Below are 19,613 nucleotides of genomic sequence, written 5' to 3'. Positions count from 1 at the left end.
GTAGGTGAGGAAATATCTTTTATTGGACCAACTTCTGTTGATGGGAATGTGCAAGCTTTTGCCCAGACCTGAAGAAGAGCTCTGTGAAGCTTGAAATCTTGTATCTTCCATCAACAGAAAATGGTCCAAAAGAAGATTTTCCCTTACTTACCTCGTCTCTCTCAATAGATGGTAAAGGTTTTGATCTCTCGCAGCCTGGAAAGTCAAACCAGTGACTTAGAGTTGAATGGCTCTGTGCTACTAGTTAGCCAGTCTCATTGAAGTGATGCAACCTGTTTAACTATGATGATGATAATAATAATAACAACAACAACATATAAAAGTGAAACCTTCACATCTTAAAAGAACATCAGTTACTGTATAGTAAATAATTTCCTGATAGCCATTTCCCTCCTGCACTGATCTATTCCAGGATGAAGAGAGAAAGTGAACTTTAGCTTCTTTCGGTTTCTCTAGGTACTATAAACAATAAGATACACCCAAAATGTAAACTCTGAGGCTGTAATTTTTACCTCTGTGTTCCTGGTTCTTCATAGTTTGTAATGTTATCCAGACCTCTGAGATCAAAATATTAGGATCTAGGCCCTAAACCTGCAAATAGTTACACACATGTTTCACTTTACGCACAAGTTGTCTGTCCCCTTGAAGTCAAGGGGCCTTATATTGGGCCTTATATTGCCCAACTGCATGTTTGTTTTGCTTCTCTGTTACAAATCTCAAAATACTACAATACAGATCACCTGCCTTATGTTTTTTTCTTGATTTAATCCATGATTCTGCAGCAAGAGCCTGTCTCAGCGATTTCTGGAAAAGTGTAAGAAGAGTAAAAGGGCAAGAGAATCATTGCTCCTTGTGTTAGTGGGGTGAATTCAAGCTGTGCTTGGAAGAGACCTGCCGTGACATAAATAAGATTAACAAAATATTAAAGGATCCTTTCTTATAAATTGAATTGATGGTCTTACATAGAATCATGTTGGATAAAATGATATCTGTAGTATCATGGAGAGCATTTATCTAGGCTTTTACGTATTAGTGGAATTATTTATTTGGGTTCTTACAGTAATAATAAAAAAGAGGCACTTGTCCAGAGCTCCAGGTGTCTCTTGCACAACATAAAATGTAAATATAAAATATATAATTCTCATCATCGTGGAACTGTAATAGCCAACTTTCAAGAGCTTTAAATGAACTACACAATTACATACCTATTTTCCAGCATTGATGGCACCGCACCATTGCTGGGAAATGGATATCAAATTTTGTAGTGTAGATGCATCCCTTGTGTTTTCCATAATTATTGTTTCTCAGTATCAGTCATGGATAGCCCTTTTGATAATTGTCTTTTTGTCAGTTAACTTCATCAGCCTGGTATGTATAAGCACCAAGCACATGGAAGTACAGTAACTCCTCACTTAACGTTGTAGTTATGTTCCTGAAAAATGTGACTTTAAGCAAAACGATGTTAAGTGAATCCAATTTCCCCAAAAGAATTAATGTAAATAGCGGGGGGGTTAGGTTCCAGGGGGAAAATTTTTTTGCCAGACAAAAGACTATATTGTGTGTGTGTGTATATATATATATACATACACACACACAGTATAAGTTTTAAACAAACAATACTGTACACAGCAATGATGATTGTGAAGCTTGGTTGAGGTGGTGACGTCAGAGGGTGGGATATTTCCCAGGGAATGCCTTACTGCTAAATGATGAACTAGCAATTGGCTGAGCCTCAAGGGGTTAACTTGTTGTTAATGAAGCATCACACTCTACCAGGTAGCAGGAATGGAGGGAGGGGAGACAGCATGGTAGATAGAGACACACACTGTGTGTGTATGTGTGTGTGGTGGGGGGAGGAATGCGCATTTCCCCTTTAAGTAAGCTGACCCACTCTTAAGTACACTGCCTTGTTAAGTTAATCAGCAAGCTGAGACCACAGCTGCTGCCAAGAAGCTCCCTCTGTCCTGAGTCCTGTCCTGTGTCCCCCCACTCCCCGTTCTATGGAGATGGGTAAGCGGGGGTGCAGGAGAAAGGGGGAGGGGGACACCCTGACATTAGCCCCGCTCTCCTCCCCCCCCCCCCAGCAAGCAGGAGGTTCGGGGAGCAGCTCCAAGGCAGAGGGCAGGAGCCGCACATGGCAGTGGGGGGAGGGACAGCTGAACTGCCAGCAATTGGTAGCCTGATGGGCGGCTGCCGCACAGGGAACTTAGGGGAGCGGGGAGCTGATGGGGGGCTGCCGGTCCACCCTGGTTCCAAGCCCCCACCAGCTAGCTCCAACCGGGTGCTCTTCCTGCAAGCAGTGGACAAAGCAGGCGGCTGCCAAACAACATTATAAGGGAGCATTGCACAACTTTAAACGAGCATGCTCCCTACTTGATCAGCAAGGTCGCAACAAAACAGCGTTAACCAGGACAGCTTTAAATGAGGAGTTCCTATATTGGAAAATACTTCAGAAATGGTCATAGTGTATTGAGTTGCCTATAATATGTCCTAAAAATAATAGCGGACTGTACAGCTAATGTCCTCATTTTCAAGGGTTCCATCTCAAAGCTAATGTTGTGCAGTTTTACCAAGATGTGTCTTATTTCACTGTTCCCCCACGCCCATGCAAGTTGTGTATATTCAAGGTATCACGTCTGGACGAAAGGGCATGCACCAACGAACTTTGCCAAATGGCGGACAGCCACCACACCTTACCAAGTTGAGTGGGAAGCAGACTTTGAGCCATATGTTGTTGTGAGGCGGGACTGCCCGGAGTATGACAGAAGGTTTGTAGGATTCGGCTGGAACAAAGTAGCTCACATAATGGAACTGGATGCACAGGTGAGGAGACCTCTTCTTAATGAGATTCTTAGTGAGATGCATGGTTTTTATAACAGAGGGGTAGCCGTGTTAGTCTGGATCTGTAAAAGCAGCAAAGAGTCCTGTAGCACCTTATAGACGAACAGACGTATTGGAGCATGAGCTTTCATGGGTGAATACCCACTTCGTCAAATGCATGTAGCGGAAATTTCCAGAGGCAGGGATATGGTTTTTGTATGAAACCCTTATACTGTGGAAGTGGATTCAGATTCCATGTCACCAAATTATTCAGCTAGCCATACTGGATTCTGTAACTGGTTACTTTCATCTAAGAGAGAAAACCCTTGTTTAGTATTGGCTGAGCATTAAAAGTTGTGCCTCATTTAATTGATTTATCAAATCTAAAAGGAGTCTGTCATCTCAGAGAGGCACATTTCCTTCCCCTGTTCCCCACTTCCTCCTGGACTACTGACCCTGATCATTAGCAGGTACTTACTAACATACACTGGCTCATTTGTGTTGGCCACTCTATGAGGGGTAGAGTACAAGGCATGCAACCCCTGCTTTCCCCATCGTGCCTGCAGCTGAGGGGCAGGGAGACTGTGCAGGGATGGGTGTGTCCATGTATGCACGTCTCTGTGTGTGCATTGAGGGGGACGTTTATACCCCTGCTTACACCTCTGCACAGTCACATTGGCTGGGCCGCAATCAGGCCCTTTACGTTCCATAAGGATATTCCCAATGGGGGGTATTCTCAGCTATAGAGGGAAAAACATGTTTATTAACCAAATAATTATAGTGTCTACTATATTATCCTAATAATAATACTTAGCGTTGCATAACACTTTAATTTTACAATGCACTTTTCAGACACTGACCAGTGAAACTTCAGTTGTGGAGAATATCAGTGTAATGATGTATTATCTGCTAATCTGTGTAAGCGGGTTTACAGTTCCAGTTGTAGCTCTCCTAAAGCACTCACAGCTTCACGCGTATTTGTGCAGCGGCATCCAGCCAACGTACAGCGTCATACAAAGGAAAGTGGAAGCTCTTTCAAAGGAGATTGTAGCATCGTTCTTTTAAATGGTCATTGAGATGGAACTGTCTCTGGGGATGTGTTTCCTTGCTCCTCCAGCCTCCAAACACACTAATATTTAAAAGATGTTTTGTTTATAATGGCTGAGAGACTGGGCTATTCTCCTGTTGAGAATCTGTCATCCTGGAGGAAACTTGGAATTACTGGGCTACCCAGTAGCTCACTGAGGCAGCTCTGCCAGGAACTTCTGGAACCAGGGCTTTCCCTATATCGGGGCTGAGACTGCAGTACTTCCCATTAGTCTCTCTTCCTTGCAATGGAGACAGCTCCTTGACACACTCCCCTCTAAAGAGAGCCTATAGAGGGTTTTCCTCAAAGAGCTTTGCTCTCTTGGCTAGGCCTCAGTTAGGGGATCCCTATCCCCTCTTTTTTTGTACTTTGATCCTTCTTCCCACCCCCACCTGCCATTGCCAACTGCTTATCAGCCCTCAGCTCATCAGCAGGGGATTTAGGGAGTGGGATAAGACTGACCAGGCCTCTCAGCAATATCCTCTCCCCAAGGGGGGTGGGGGGGAATAGTGCTGGACACCCATGAAGCTTTCTACTGCATTTGAGGTGCCACTCCCATTGATTAGGTCTTTGCCTAAGCAGCTGCTTCAGTATTCTAGCCTCAGCTGGCAGAGTCACCTCCCAGCTCAGGGAAAGATTTCAGTGCCTTTTAGCAAATCCAGCACCTATCAGGAGGCCTGCATGTGAGACTCCATCACAGAGGGCCTATGCTGCTATAGCCCGTCAAAATGGCAGACAGGATGGAAATAATTATAATTATTCTGGAAGCACCACATGCCCATGGTGCTGGGGTCTGTACAGATATATAGCTAGTGACAGACTCTGCTCCTAAGGGCTTACAAACTTGTAGTTAGAGTGTGAGGTTCCTGCAGGTGGGATTTTTTTCTGAAGGGGATTCTCCTTGCTCTAGGGACAAGCTCTAAGGTACTTTCCCTGGCCTTCCAATGACTCCTGGACCTAGCCAGTTAGCAGCCCCTCTCTCAGCCGCTTTCAAAAGTATAATAATATTTTATATATATATATTGGTAGCCCCCAAAGGCCCCAATTGGGAAGGGGATGGCCACCCCATTGTGCTGATCTCTACAAACAGAAGAGAGACAGTTCCTGCCCTGAAGGACTTACAGTTTAAAGACACAAGCAGACAACTGGAAGAAAGCTCATCTTGTGCCAATATTATAAATAGGTAAATGGGATGACCCAGGAAATTATAGGCCTGTCAGCTTGACATCAGTCCAGGAAAAATGATAGAATGGCTGAAACTGGACTTGATTAATAAAGAATTAAAGAAGGCTAATGTAATTAATGCCAATCTACATGGTTTTATGGAAAATAGATTCTGTCTAACTAGATACCTTTTTTGATGAGATTATAAGTGGTATGATAAGTCTAAGTATATTACATCAACACTATTACCATTATGTAAATTATTTGACTTGGTACCACTTGACATTTTGATTAAGAAACTATATTGATACAAAATTAACATGGCACACATTAAGTGGATTAAAAACTGACTGACAGGTCTCAAAATGTAACTGTAATCGGAGAATCATCATCAAATTTTTAGAGGGGTGCCAAAGGGATCAGTTCTTGGTCCTGAGCTATTTAACAGTTCTATCAATGACATGAAAGAGAACATAAAATCATTGATAAAGTTTGCAGCTGACACCAAGAATGGGGAAGTGGTAAATAATGAAGAGAACCAGTTGCTGATAGAGAGAAATCTGGATCACTTGGTCAACTGCGCTCAAAGACACTATATGCATTTTAATACCGCTACATGTAAAGCTATACATGTAGGAACAAAGAATTACACACTTTTTACAGGGTGGGAGAATCTGTCCTGAGAAACAGTCATTCTGAAAAGAACTTGATGGCATGGGGATAGATAATCAGCTGAACATGAGCTCCCAGTGTGACTCTGGCCAAAAGGGCTAATGTGATCTTGGATTTATAAACAGGGAAATCTCAAGTAGAAGTAAGGGGTTCTATTACTTCTGTATTTGTCACTGATGTGACTGCTACTGGAATACTGTGTCCAGTTCTGGTGTTCACAATTCAAGAAGGTTGTTGCTGGATTGGAGAGGGTTCAGAGAAGAGTCATGAGAACAATTAAAGGATTGGAAAACTTACAGTGTTAGACTCAAGGAGCTTTACCCATTTCATTTATTAAAGAGAAGGTTAAGGGGTGACTTGATCACAGTTTATAAGCACCTGCTTGGGCAATAAAACTTTAATAATGTGCTCTTGATAATCTAGCAAAGGTATAACAAGATCCAGTGGCAGGAAGTTGAAGTTAGACAAATTCAGATTAGGAATAAGGCATACATTTTTAAAAGTGAGGGTAATTAACCACTGGAACAATTTACAAAAGGTTGTGGTGAAATCTCCATCACTGGAAACTTTTAAAGCAAGATTGATGTTTTCCAGAAAAACATGCTCTAGTTTAAACAGGAATTAATTGAGGGAATTTCTGTGATCTGTGTTATACAGGAGGTCAGACTTGATGATCACAGTGGCCTCTTCTAACCTCATAATCTGTGAAGTGATAGGGGTCCGGTTACAAAATACAAGCAAAGACTTATTCTCCTAAAATACTTAGGCACTTCTTAGAAACGCTGCTCAGAGCTTCCTATGATGAAATTTGGGGACTGCAGTGAAGAGATATAACCCAGGAGTTTCAAGTCTCCTCCAATTTACGGGTTTTTGTTATGAGACATATTTACGGGGAGAATACATTTGTTGTAGTAAACCTGCTAGGAACATTCATTGCCTCTTCATAGGCTCCTAGATTTGCAAGTGACTTGAGTTTTCATCACAACCCATGGGAAGCTGTGGAAGCCTCCCAGAAATGACTTCTCAGAGAAGGCAGAGTACAGGTGCTCCAGGAGTACATCTACATTTGTGCTAAATATGGGCATAGATGTACCCACTCTAGCTTAAGCTAGCATGCTAAAAATAGCAGCATAGCCAGGGTAATACAGGCAGTAACTCGGGCTAGCCACCTGTGTACGTACCCACCTGGGCCCGCTGAGAACATACACCAGTGGCCAGCCTGAGCCATTACCCCGGCTACAGTGCTAATTTTAGCAAGCTAGTGCAGGTGCATCTGTGGGAGCTGGGAATCACACCTCCCAGCTCAAGTGTAAAAGTACCTGGGAAAGTTGCACTGGCCGTGTCTTTCTCCCATTTCTCATATTGTCTATGTAGAGAGTAGAACCCACTCCTGGAGAGGTTCTGTTAATGAGGCATAACAACCACAGAAATGGTTGAAAGACCTGCAGAGGAGTAGTTAAAGTTCACACTTTGCATGCAAAGGAAATTCTTTGAGCGCAAAGTTAATCTTCATAAGATCTGAAAACATTTAATAAAACCTTCTTAAGCATATGAATTATTAAACCAAGTTTTGCATTTGACCTATGACATGTATCAGATTCTCCCGTAAAGGCAGATTTTTCAAGACAGGGGTACACGTGGAAGGCATTGCTGGTATAACTATACCAATCTACTGTATCTGTAAAGTGCTGTTAGTGTGGACGTAGCTTATATCAGCAAAACTGCATTTTTGCTGGTCTAGCTTATTCCAGTGCTGCCCCCCACCCCACCCCACCCCACCCACCTCCACGCAAAAGAAGCTAGACGGGCAAAAGCGAAGTCTTGCCAGTACAAGTGCATCTGTGCCAGGGGCTTTTGCCAGCACAGCTCTGTCAGTCACAAATCACACCTCTGCAGACTTCTGACCAACATACCTCTGCTGGCAAAGGCTAGTGAGGTAGACATCGCTTTAGTACTGCTCCCCTAATATTTTGGCTTACCTGGGTGTAAACATTTTTTGAAATGGAAGGTCGGTCTAATGTCTTTCATATGCATAATAAAACTTTTAAAAGAAAAAGGAGGTTGGTTAAACAAATCTGTATGGATTTGCTCTTCCCCTGAGATTTACACTGCACCAACTTCTTTGCCTTAGCAAAGACATGAGAGAGAGAAAGAGAGAGATCTTGGAACTGCCTCTCACTGCTGGTGTCTTCCTTTTCCAGGAGTATGAATTCATAGTGCTGCCCAATGCCTATATGATCCATATGCCGCATGCTCCCAGCTTCGACATCACCAAGTTCCGCTCCAACAAGCAATACCGCATCTGTCTGAAGACCCTGAAGGAGGAGTTCCAGCAGGATATGTCACGCCGCTATGGTTTTGCAGCCCTCAAATATCTCACGGCAGAGAACAACAGCTAGCACGACGGAGCCTGTTTACGGGAAACAGACACTCAAGGGAGGAGCCACTTAACGTTTGGGGCCCAGTCTTTTAACTTGGAACTGAGACACTTTTTTTGTTTTTATATCATACCCAACAGTTCTAACAGTAGAGATTTGAAGCGATATGTCTTCAGACTGTGCTCATTAGCCACCTCCCTTCCACCCCTGCCTGCCAGGCTTTCAGCGTTAGCATTCGCAAGGTGTGAATAAGAGGGGCCAGCCATGCACCCATCATATCACAAACGGTGCGGAGCGGGGGTGGGACAGGAATAATATGTTTTCTGTTCTCAAAACAGTTGAGCAAAGACAGATATCCAGAAAATAGGATTTAATGTTGCTATTTAATAATTCTACATGCTTTTTATCTGTAAAGGAAGATCTTTGGGTCACTGTCCTGTGAATTTTAAACCCACACTGCTCTAAAAGGGGAACTTTCACCTGTGAAATTTTGCATTTCCCATCTTGATACGGATGACTATTCTAATGAAGGGCAAGATTTGAAATAGCCTTGAAAATGAAGGGGAAGCATATATCATATCCCACTATAGAGAAGGTGTGCTATAGGCTGAGGCATATCCATGGGATCAGTTGGTGATTGATCCTCAAGTTAATTCTGTATGATTTGGAAACCTCCCCGCCCCAGCCATAAAATCCACTCCTTCCCTTTTAAAAGGAAATTTTGGCCTTCATTCTGCTTGTCCATCCCCAGTTCTAGCGGTCCAGTAAAAAAGATTGGTGCCTCTACCAGAATGTGAAGGAACCTGTCAGTGTAAGGCATGTGTTCACCTGAGCAATTCATTCACATGTGTCTAGTGAAATAAATGGCCATGTTTTAGCATGGTTACCATTTTAAAGGCAGGAATTGGATTTTTCCCTGGGATGTATTTTCTACTGGGGGATATTGACCCATGGGCTCTTTCAGTGCACACCCACTTGTGAAGGCATTGGGCCTTGGGCTTTAAGTGGACTTTGTCACTGAACAGGGAAATATGAGCATGGCAACAGAGCCCAGTAGCCTCAGTGCTATCAAGCTGCCTGCTACAAGCTCTCAGAACTACTTCGTTAAAGGAGTTTATAATAAAAGGAGCAAAACTCTGAGGCATGAACTCCCCATTTGAGGGGGAGAAGAGAATGTGTTGGGAATCTAAGTGTGAGTGTTTGCTTGAATGTGGGGTGGTCCAGTTCACAACCTCAGTATGCATAGAGATATTTTGGAGGATGGACAAGAAACCTAACAAGCAAAACACATACTAAAACCAAGACACTGGACTTTTTACCATTTCCTTTATTCTTCAGTATTAATGTTGTGTTTACATGGGATGAGGAGATGAGGTTTAATGCACTGCCCTTAGCTGGGCTATTTGTATTCGCTTGCAATGTTACTAGAGAAAGCAGAATTGACTAAAGTGAGAAGTGTGTCCCTCTTCCTATTCCAGACCATGTAGAACAGTACTTACAGACATTGCTGCCTAGACTATATAATGGATCCACACTTCATTGTGCTCATTATTTTATTCTATTTTCCAGTCATTGAATCTTCCTCCCCACCTCACCATGCTAGATCTTGGTTTTCTTTCTAAACAGCTACTTTTTGAGGGGTTTATTTACAGCAACTTCAAAACACAAGTAAGCCAGGTGTTTACAATACAAATTTTGGTTAATCATACAAACATTTAAGAAAAGAACAGCAAAAGAAAAAAGCAACTTCTTTGAGACAAGAAATAAGACCAGGAGGGAGTCTGGATGTAGTTGTTACATTTTCCCCTGTGGGTGTGGACTGTGTAAGAATCTATCGCTTCCTACTTTTCCAAATTGCTTTTCTCCTGTACTTAATGGCTCACCTGAAAACTTGTGAGGAGTTAAGCCCTAGCAAAGGCATATTTATAAAACAACCCCTCCCTCCCTCATTGTTAATCTGCCATCCTTTCTCAAACTGAGTAGTGCAATACTTCACAAATAGTCCCAGTGATTCTTCACCAGGAGTAAGGGTGGCAGAATCTGTTCCTAAGGGTATGTCTACACTTAAAACGCTGCAGTGTAAACACTACCTATGCTGACGGGAGGTGTTCTTCCATTGGCCTAGGTAATCCACCTCCCTGAGAGGCGGCAGCTAGGTCAATGGAAGAATTCTTCTGTCAGCCTAGGGTTGTGTATACGGGGACTTAGGTCAGCTTAACAGTGCTGCTCAGGAGTGTGAATATTTCACACACCTAACCAACGTAGTTAAACTAACCTAATTTTCTAGTGTAGACAAGGCCTAAGTAGTCCAGTGGTGTGAAGTGCTGATTTACCTTCTTGAAATTCCTAGTCGGTCCTGCTGTATAACTAAAGCTGTTCTATGGCACTAGTTAAGTGCTGGATGTTAATTTCTTCTTTGTTTCACAATGATGCCTGGGGACAGGGGGAACACCATTCTCCTGCAGTGCTAGTTATGGGTTAGATTGTACCACAAGGACACAACCCATAGCAAGGGGAGGTGCCTTGTTGTGCCATGCCATTAGCGTCATTAGCCACAATTCTGTCCCTGCTCCCCCTTCTGGTGGGGGGGTGGGAGTGGGGCAAGTAGTAATTTGTTGCTGGCGCGTACTGGCAGCAAATTCTGACACCCCCGTTTTAGGCTCAGATATGTTGGCTGGTGTAAGATGAGCGGCTCAGACTCTTCTAATAGATTAGAGTGTCACAGGTTTTCTTTATAAGAGCTGTGCTGGTTTATTTGTATTGTCATAGTCATCAAGGCGTGTTCTAATTCTGTTTTGTATGAGACTCTCAATCAAGTTCCCTGGTACTGAAGTAAGGCTGACTGCTGTTTAATTCCCAGGATTACCCTCTGTTATCATTTTAAAAAAATGTACGTGCTGCCCTCCAGTCCCCTGCTACAGTAGCGGATTCTAATGAGAGATTGCATGTTTATATTAGCAGCTTGGTTGCTTCATTTGTTGAGTCCTTCTGAACTCTCTGATGAATACCTTCTCAGCCTGGAAACGTAATGCTCTTTAACCTATAGATTTTTTTTTCCAGCCCCTTCTCTTTTGACACCTTAGTCTACGACATTTCCTTATCTTTATTTCCTGGAAAGAGTGAGTCTCTGGGATAGATATCTCTGCAATGTCCTTTGTGGAGAAGATTGATGCAAAGAAGGTATTGAATTCATGACAGTGTCATTATAGCCGTTAATTGCTCCCTGACCATCCAGAGGACCCAACAGTTACTGCAGGTTTTCTGCTTCTGGCAGATGGAGCAAATTTGTTTTTATACCTATGGCTATTTGCTCTTCAAATTCCCTTTGAGCCCTCCTGGTTTCCATCTTAAGTTTTATAGTTCTTTCAACCAAGTTTTGATTTCCCATTTGTCTTGAAACTTACCATTTAATCATACTTTTATTTTCATGTCCTCTTCCTTTTTTTATTTGTTTAGGGGTATCCATGCCTTCTGTGAGTCTCTGAGCATAAGTATCCTCCATGCTGAGTCTAAGGATTTTAATTTTGATTTCAGACATTTTTGACCTGCTTCTTTTTAAATCCTGCTTTTCACAGACAAGTGTCATCATACTAGTTTTTGATGTGATTCCTCCCCAAAGGATGCTGAACTGAATTATACCATAGTCACTACTACTGACTAGGTCAACTAGAGTTACTTCTTGAACCAGCTCCTGTATGTTATTTAGGGTGCAAGCTTCTCCTCTTGTGTGCTCTAGAAATAGCAGTTCCAAGAAGCAGTCATTCAAGGTGTTGAGAAATAGGTTCTTGAAACTTTTTGTTTTATGACATTTGCTCAGCTCATGTGTGGGTAGTTGAAGCTGTCCATTATTACTGTTTTATCAGGCTTAGTTGCCTCTCTAATCTCCCTATACATTATTTACCTAATATCCTTTTCCTGGTCAGGAGGACAGAAATATAACCCTACTAGTGTATTTGCATTCTTCTAATTTGGGGTTTATGTCCCTGCACATTCTACTCTGTGGACCTCTCCCCTCAGAAATTTTAACTCATTACATTCTGTGGAATCCTGTAAGCATAGTGAGCCTCTCCCATCTCTACAACCTGGATAGTTTATACACAGGTATGGCTGTATCCCACTGGCTCCTGACATTCCACCCTGTTTCAGCAATTCCTATTATCTCAAGGTCCTCACCCACTGCCGTGCATTCTAACTCCCTTATTTTTTCTGTAAGCGTCTCACATTGTTATATAGACATTTCTGGTTTTGCCCATGCACTTATTTTTCTTACATTCCTTCATCTCACACTTTGATACTTTTCTGAAATGTACCTCTGTAATCTCAGCCTGTCCCTTCTCCAGTTTGGCTCTAATTGCCATCCTATTTTTTACTAGATAAAGATATATCTTTCTATTACAAACAACCCTAGCAGCTGTCTTTGTCTGACCTGAGTCATCCTTGGTACCTGTGAGATTTCCTTCAGCTCCTGCTTTAACTAATCCCCCCAAACCTTGCCAGTTTTGTGTGCCAGCCGTCTGGCTCCACGTAGTATATGTGCATTTTTTTTTCAAGTGGGACTTAAAATCATCATCTGGGACTCACTGGGGTGAAGGAATTTGCACCTGCACCTGCATTTCCACCACCATGTTAGAAATGAAGACTTTGGATGCGTTCACATAATTTTTAAAGCACAGATTATTTATGCAATAGGTTCTCACAGCTTCCCGTGTGGTTTCTATTTAAATCACAGACATCCCTTCAGTGACAGCGGCACCACCATTTAATATTAATTGCAGTGTAGTTTATTGCAGTGTAGTGAGTTCTGTATTAGAGGGAGAAGCATAATAATTTCATCATGGATGCAGCTGCTATTTCTCTGCACAGGTGAAAACAAGGCCTTAACATGACTGAGCCATCAGTTTTCTAAATGCCCTGTACAAACACATTACAAGTGGTCTTCTGTTAGGTACAACAGTCAATTTTATAATTAAATATAAAAATATGTTTTTAATGTTCTTATTTTTACATGACTGTTTATTCAAATATAACGATAAACTTCTACCTGGAAGATCATGTGATCTCCAGATTGTGCCAATTCCCCTATCACCATGGCCTGCCTAATGGCCACCATCTGTTTTTTTAGCTGAGGAAGACTGTGCAGGACTCCTTGAGTTGTTGCCTTTTAATCAGCATCGATACTAGTCTTAGAGACACTCCCTCCTACTCTGCCAGATATCATAAGGGATATTCATCAGATTTCTATGGACCATCAACAGGACACAGAACTCAGCAGGTGGAGTGAGATGAGGATCAATAGCTATGAAGTGAAATGGGTTCCATTTTGTTTGATTGTTGGAGTGCAGGAAAGGAGGAAAAATTCTGTGGTCTTTGGTATGTGTCTGCTCCTCAAGTTAAAAACCCCCAAAGTATTTTTTTTAAATCAAGTTTCTGCATCTCTAATCAACCAGACTGGAACAACTGAGTCAGTCACCCATGCACAATGAAAGCAAATTAACCAACATTTCCACTCTGGTATCGAAGATGCTGAAACATCTTTGACATGTCAGTATTCTGCTTCTTTATGTTAGGAGCCTATAATGCGTAGTTAGAGTGTGCATAGAAATATTTAAATGCTTTACTGAATCAGGACCCAATTGACGATTTTTTCAAATTAACATTATAAGCAGTCAGAGTAGAAAGAAACTACTGGCCTTGTTCAGCCATTACTGCTTGGGAAAGTGCTTATAGTCATGGATCTATGATACCCTATTTTTAGGGGACCCCCAACATCAGAATGCAGACACAGAATGCTCATTAATGTCAAAAGGAACTTACTGTATGTGCCAGTTACCTGGGCACAACATTTTCATCTTAAAAATTCCCTGGACACAGAGTGTACTTGCCCTACAGAGTGTAGTTGCTGTGGGCTGTTTAAGAAATAGTTTGCGAATTAGAAAAAAAGACAAAACATTTATTCAAGTGATGGACTACGTATGTTGGTCGTTTATCCAAAAGTACTTCTAGTTCCTGTAGTGGAACTCTTACCCTGTTCGTCATGTAAGTATGCAGAGTTTTATAAACCCCAAATTACAAGGTTATGTCTTTTCTGTCATGCCGCATTGTAGTATCCACTGTAAGGATTAGATTGATTTATTTTCCCTAGTTAATTACCGTTTCAATAAGGGAATAATGTCCTACTCCTTTTGACTCCTCCTATACTGACAAGAAACGATTGTGCAGTGCAAAAAGGCAATGTTTGCGTCTAATAATCTGCTAGCATTAAGGGCATGGTTTAAATCCAAAGAAGGGAAATGGTTTTGACTTCAGGCTGAAACTCTGCTTGGACACACAGTCTTTACCCTCTGCTAGTTATGCTTCAGAGTTGCAGAGATCTCTAAACAGGTGAGACCAAAGAGTTCAAACCAAACCCTGGCTATTTTCCTAGGTATTACAGCAACATAATTCTCTTATAAACAGTGCATGTATATATTTTTCCATACAAAGAGCTACATTAAAAGAATGCTGTAAAGTGAAGCACTGAAAAGTTAGGAGATGCCCAAATTAAAGTTGCTCATGCAACCTTAATCTGACCCTTTGTGTGCATGCCTTATAATACAATCTTTAAGATCACATGCTATTTTTTTCAGAGGACCCCTGCTTCATTCAATGCACGAGATGGACGGTGCTCAGGGAATGTGGCCGCTGTTGGTATTTCTTTTTATCCTCACTGGTATTGATCTTTGAATAATATTTTAGTCTCCTTGATTCTGAGCAGAGCCAGGCCCCCTTTTGCAAAGGGTAGGTTTAAACTTGGTCTTGGAAACCCTTTGGGAAAATCAGTTAAACCCTATGCATTAAGCTTTGCGTGTAGAATGCTTGGGGTTTCATTCTATAAGTCCTTCTCATGTGTAGGGCCCTTTATAGTCAGTGGGAGTTACACACATGGAGGGCTTACACTATTGGACCCTAAACATGTGAATTCTAAAATGCAGTAAATAATGGCCTGTCTCATTTTTTAAAAAGAGCCAAAATACAGGAAGAATAAGTGAGTGAAAACACCTGTTGACTTACCTCTGAAGACCGCTAAGTCACAACTGAACATTAGTTTTGAGGTTTGTCCGGGATCTGTGCCCTTTACTTATTAACCACTAGACCACATGGCCTCCCTATTCTAAATGATCTAGGTTATTGCAGAGTTTGCGAAGCCGAGCTTTGAGATTAAACCAGCCTCGGCTCAAAGATTCATGATCTTTGTTAGTTCTGCTGATCCCATAGGCATTGCACTGCTGTGTGTGAGCAAAGGAGAAACACCGGAGGAATACAACAACTATGGTAATGGCAGCAATCAGGACATTCATCCTTTCCAAACTCTGCCCACCTGAAGTCAACAGTTGGTTGGTTAGTTAATGGCTGAAGCAAAGCTAGTGTCCTTGCAAGCTTCTTTTGCTGATTTTGAGACAGATTTATTGCTGCATCCGTTCTCGCTTGCAGTGCTCTAAAACAACTGACATCTAAAGAAGAAAAATTGAAAACCAGTGTATCCTGATTGTTCCTCTGGCTACTCATCCATACTAAACAAAACACAAGCCATGAGTAGGCAGCAGCATATCAGGGTGTTTTGGTTTTTCTAGAAGATCCAAGTGATCTCTATGTATAATCTACTTTTTGGGTAGACTTTGCTGTGCTTCACTACAGCTCATAAAGAGTCCTCCAATGATAATAGGTGTCTATCACTCATTTTTGGGACTCACCACCGTGCAGATTCAGACTGAGGGCATATAACTTATGTAATTTCCCCACACACACATAGACCCTGCCCAGTGCTTACCACTTACAGGAAGGCATAAAAATCCAAATGGTACAGCTATTCAATGGTAAGGCATGACAGTGTGGTTCTAGGGTCTGTGATATGCAGGAGATTAGAGTAGATGACCAAAATGGTCCCTTCTGGCCTTAAAAAGTTGCACATCCTGCTGGTATTGGTTCACACTGAACTGTTTGGGCAGAGTTTGTATCCTTTGCTTTTAAGTTTTGGGTTTGTTCAAAGTAAAGTAAAGCAAAGACAAACTAAAAAATCAATGGGTTTTGTTAAGATTCGTGAGCAGCATATGGATTTTGCAAAAGTTCATATTCATGGGGATTCATCCAGGCCAGTAGACCTAACACATAACCAACCAACTTTTTAGAAAATTTGTTGTGGACCCATAGAACTCAGCCTTTTTTTAAAAACTTGTGCTTATAGTGAAAGCGAGCAAAAACAGTTCAGTTTTAGTCTCAGTTATCTGGGCCCAAAAATATTTCAGACAAAAAACTTTGCTGATTTCATTTCCACATTTGTATAAGAAACAAGCAGACTTCAGAGTCTTTTTGAAGTTTTGTTGCAAGAGGTTTGTACAGCTCTCTTCAGTTCCCATCACACTTGGAAGTTTTCAGGACATTGTGTGAAGCAGAAGACTAGAATTGTGGGTCACTGGGATCCTCCAAGAAACAGTTCAATAAAAGGGCTAGACTTCCCTGTTGCCTGGAGTATTGGTCTTGACCTTTGAGACTTCACAGGGGCTGTTCCTGTCTCAGTAGTTTCTCTGACTGTACGTGTGAAAGAACATAGGTTCATGATATTCCATATGGCAAGTTCTTTACTAAAGATACACCATCACGGTCCCTTTCTTTTATGAAAAGCAAACGGGTGCTCTTCCACTTTTAGGCTTCTGCATTTCTGCACACCCTTCTCTTTATTCTGTGATTTTGGCAGTTTTTAGTTAAGTCCAAACTTGAGAGGAAGTTGAGTGGTTGGAAGCCACAAGGATGGGATCCCGATGTTTTATCTTTATTTTTTTAACATATTCCTATTGTTGCAACTTTTCTGGCTCCTGACCCCCTGTGCCTCTAAACATCATTCCCAGGAATTACTGTTTTTTAGTCAAAAGGCAGTAACACCATGAGCAATTGCACACATATGTACAAGCACATTGGGCACTCAACATTTCCCCCACTTCGTGCAGTTCCTATGTTAGCATGAAATTTCTTTAAGGCCAAGTGAAATTTCTAAAAGGCTTGATCCCATGATCTTCTTGCATCCAGTCCATCACACATTTTACCTGTGCTTCACCTTCCCCACATTTATCGCTGGCGATAGTGTCCCTCTCTCCCATTACTTTGTCAGATATTTTTAAGATAGTAGAGTATCTTCTCACAGCCTGTGGGCTGTTTATGCTTATTGTGCAGAGAATCCACCTTTTCCTTGCTAACTTCTTGGGGGGGTTGGGGGGGAGGAAGGAAAGAGCTACTTTAAAGTAAACAAAACCTCTGAATGTCAGGAATAGAGGGATCAAGCCTTGAATATAGCACAATGTTAATAGCCTCAGAGGAAGGGGAGATGCCTGAAGATGCTCAGAATCCTGTACCAATCCTGCATCCAACCTTACCAACCATTGGGTGTGAGATGCTAATGATGACTAGGGCCCCACCAAATTTGTGGTTCATTTTGGTCAATTTCACGGTCACAGGATTTTTAAAATAGTAAATTTCATGGTTTCAGCTATTTAAAACTGAAATCTCAGGGTGTGGTAATTGTAAGGGTCCTGACCCAAAAAGGAGTTGGGGGGGGTATCACAAGGTTATTGTAGGGGAGTAGTAATGGTGGCAATACCATGATCTGCCCCCCAAAAAATAACCTTACAACCCCCCCGCAACTCCCTTTTGTGTCAGGACCCCCAGTTTGAGAAACTCTGGTCTCCCCATGAAATCGGTATAGTTCTATAGGGTAAAAGCACACAAAAGACCAGATTTCACGGTCTGTGATGCATTTTTCATGGCCGTAAATTTGGTAGGGCCCTAATGATGACCATGCATAGCTTTGGGGAAAGCAATGGCATTGGAAGATTTGAAAAGGCCCATTTTATTTTTTTCCCTTCACACAACCAGCTGATTTGTCCTCCATAAAGCCATCCCCTGGTAGCATATGTAGAAATGAACCAAATGGACAGCAAACCAGGTAACAGAGTACATAAATAGTTACTCTCCTTCCAAGCTTGCTGCAGGTTGCTGCAGCTTCAGTTTTTCCATTTAGCTGACGTTCTCAGAAGAGTTCACAACATGAAGGAGACTAACAGGTGCTGAGTGCATTAAAAAGGCAATGGACCGTTGTCCCTATTTTTCTAATATGTCTACTAAGTTTTGGGTGCCTCCATTTTTCAGTGTTCCAACTTGAGCTACCTATAGCTTCCTTCTCAGAGGTGCTGAGCAACCACCGCAGTTTTTGACACCATTTGGAGACGAGGGTGTCCAGCTCCTCTAGAAATCAGGTCCTAAGTGTTGCAAGTTGAGCATCAAAAGTGTGTGGACAATTTTGAAAATGTCAGCCTAAGTGACTAAGAATGAGTGAGTTGACCAGCCATGGGAGCAGCAGCTTGTGTGCTTTGGAATTCAAGGGCACTGTGATGGACACTGCGTGCTAACAGACGAGAACACATTGCTTTCGAGAATAGAGGGATGAAGATCTTAATAGTTGATAGTTGAAGCAAAATATTACACAAGGCAATGTGGGTAAGGATATGCAAATGTCATTGCATCATGCTACTGTTGTAGGGTTTTGCAGAGGTCAGGAACAGCATATGCAATATATCTGTTGGCACTCTTCTAATGACATAAGAAATGAATCCATATGAAAGGACAAACCACATTTCCCCTCACCAAGCGGGCTTGATTTGACTCTGACTCCTTTTTGCCATGACACAGGTATTTTTACATTCTTCAGGGGGAAGACTGGGATTTCATAATCCTTATGGTGAGCGATGCAGGAAGGGAGGCTCGTCATTGTTTTGCAAGACCTGTCACATGGAAGGATTTGAATTTTAAAATCCTGTCCTTGTCTGTGCATTACCCTAATGGAAGGCCTCCTGTGTGAATGAATAGTGAACTCTTCAGTTTCTCTCCCACTGGGAGTGGGGGTGGTCCTTATACTACATTTCAGGACAGAAAAAGAAAATCCATCCATTTTGTTTTACAAGCAACTCTTGAACAGAAGTGCTCCCTAGAGAGGGATGACCTCTGTATCCCCATTCCCAAGCGCCTCATCCCTCCAGGGCTGTTAGATTGAGGCAACTGGCATTTAACACAAAACACTTAGTTTACATGTATGCTTCAGTCTGTGTGTAAGTTTTCTAGGTGATAATTTTATTGGGGAAAATGCTGTTTAGATTGTGCGTGCAAAATAAATGGCTTGTAAATATTAAAAAACAAAAACAAAAAAAGTTTAATTTTCAGTTGTGCAATAAAATTGTGAAATAATCCTCTCAATTCCTTTCCACCGATGTCTGACTTGCTGCATGTTGGTTTGAGTCACAGAGCAGCAGTGTTTCTCTAGATGGCATGAGAAAGAGGTTTGATTACCTTTTTGTTCTTTGCATTTGTGTTTTCTTTTCCATTCATATTATTCTTTGTTCATCCTGGCCCCAGTTCAATAAAGCACTTAAGCACATGAGGAGTGCCACTGGTCAGTGAGACTACTCACC

The 19,613-nt window shown here is 41.9% G+C and overlaps 1 protein-coding gene across 5 annotated transcripts in view; it reads left to right on the top strand.

Moving 5' to 3' along the window:
• LARGE1 (LARGE xylosyl- and glucuronyltransferase 1) overlaps nucleotides 1-19,398 on the top strand; it is a 367,428-nt gene extending 348,030 nt beyond the window's left edge. For 2 of the 5 annotated variants that reach the window (XM_073324696.1, XM_073324688.1), the window contains 2 exons: nucleotides 2,628-2,823; nucleotides 7,945-19,398. In XM_073324696.1, coding sequence (XP_073180797.1) covers nucleotides 2,628-2,823; nucleotides 7,945-8,142 — 394 coding nt within the window. In that variant the 3' untranslated portion in view covers nucleotides 8,143-19,398. Of the gene's footprint in view, nucleotides 1-782; nucleotides 815-2,627; nucleotides 2,824-7,944 lie in introns of those variants that run through there. The other 3 variants (XM_073324721.1, XM_073324713.1, XM_073324704.1) reach the window with 3 other exon arrangements.
• Nucleotides 19,399-19,613: the final 215 nt, after the last annotated feature.

This window comes from Lepidochelys kempii, chromosome 1 (genome assembly GCF_965140265.1).
Source record: "Lepidochelys kempii isolate rLepKem1 chromosome 1, rLepKem1.hap2, whole genome shotgun sequence".
Taxonomy (NCBI): Eukaryota; Metazoa; Chordata; order Testudines; family Cheloniidae; genus Lepidochelys; species Lepidochelys kempii.
The sequence above is the reverse complement of the archived record's forward strand: the minus strand, read 5'-3'. Positions and strand labels throughout refer to the sequence as shown.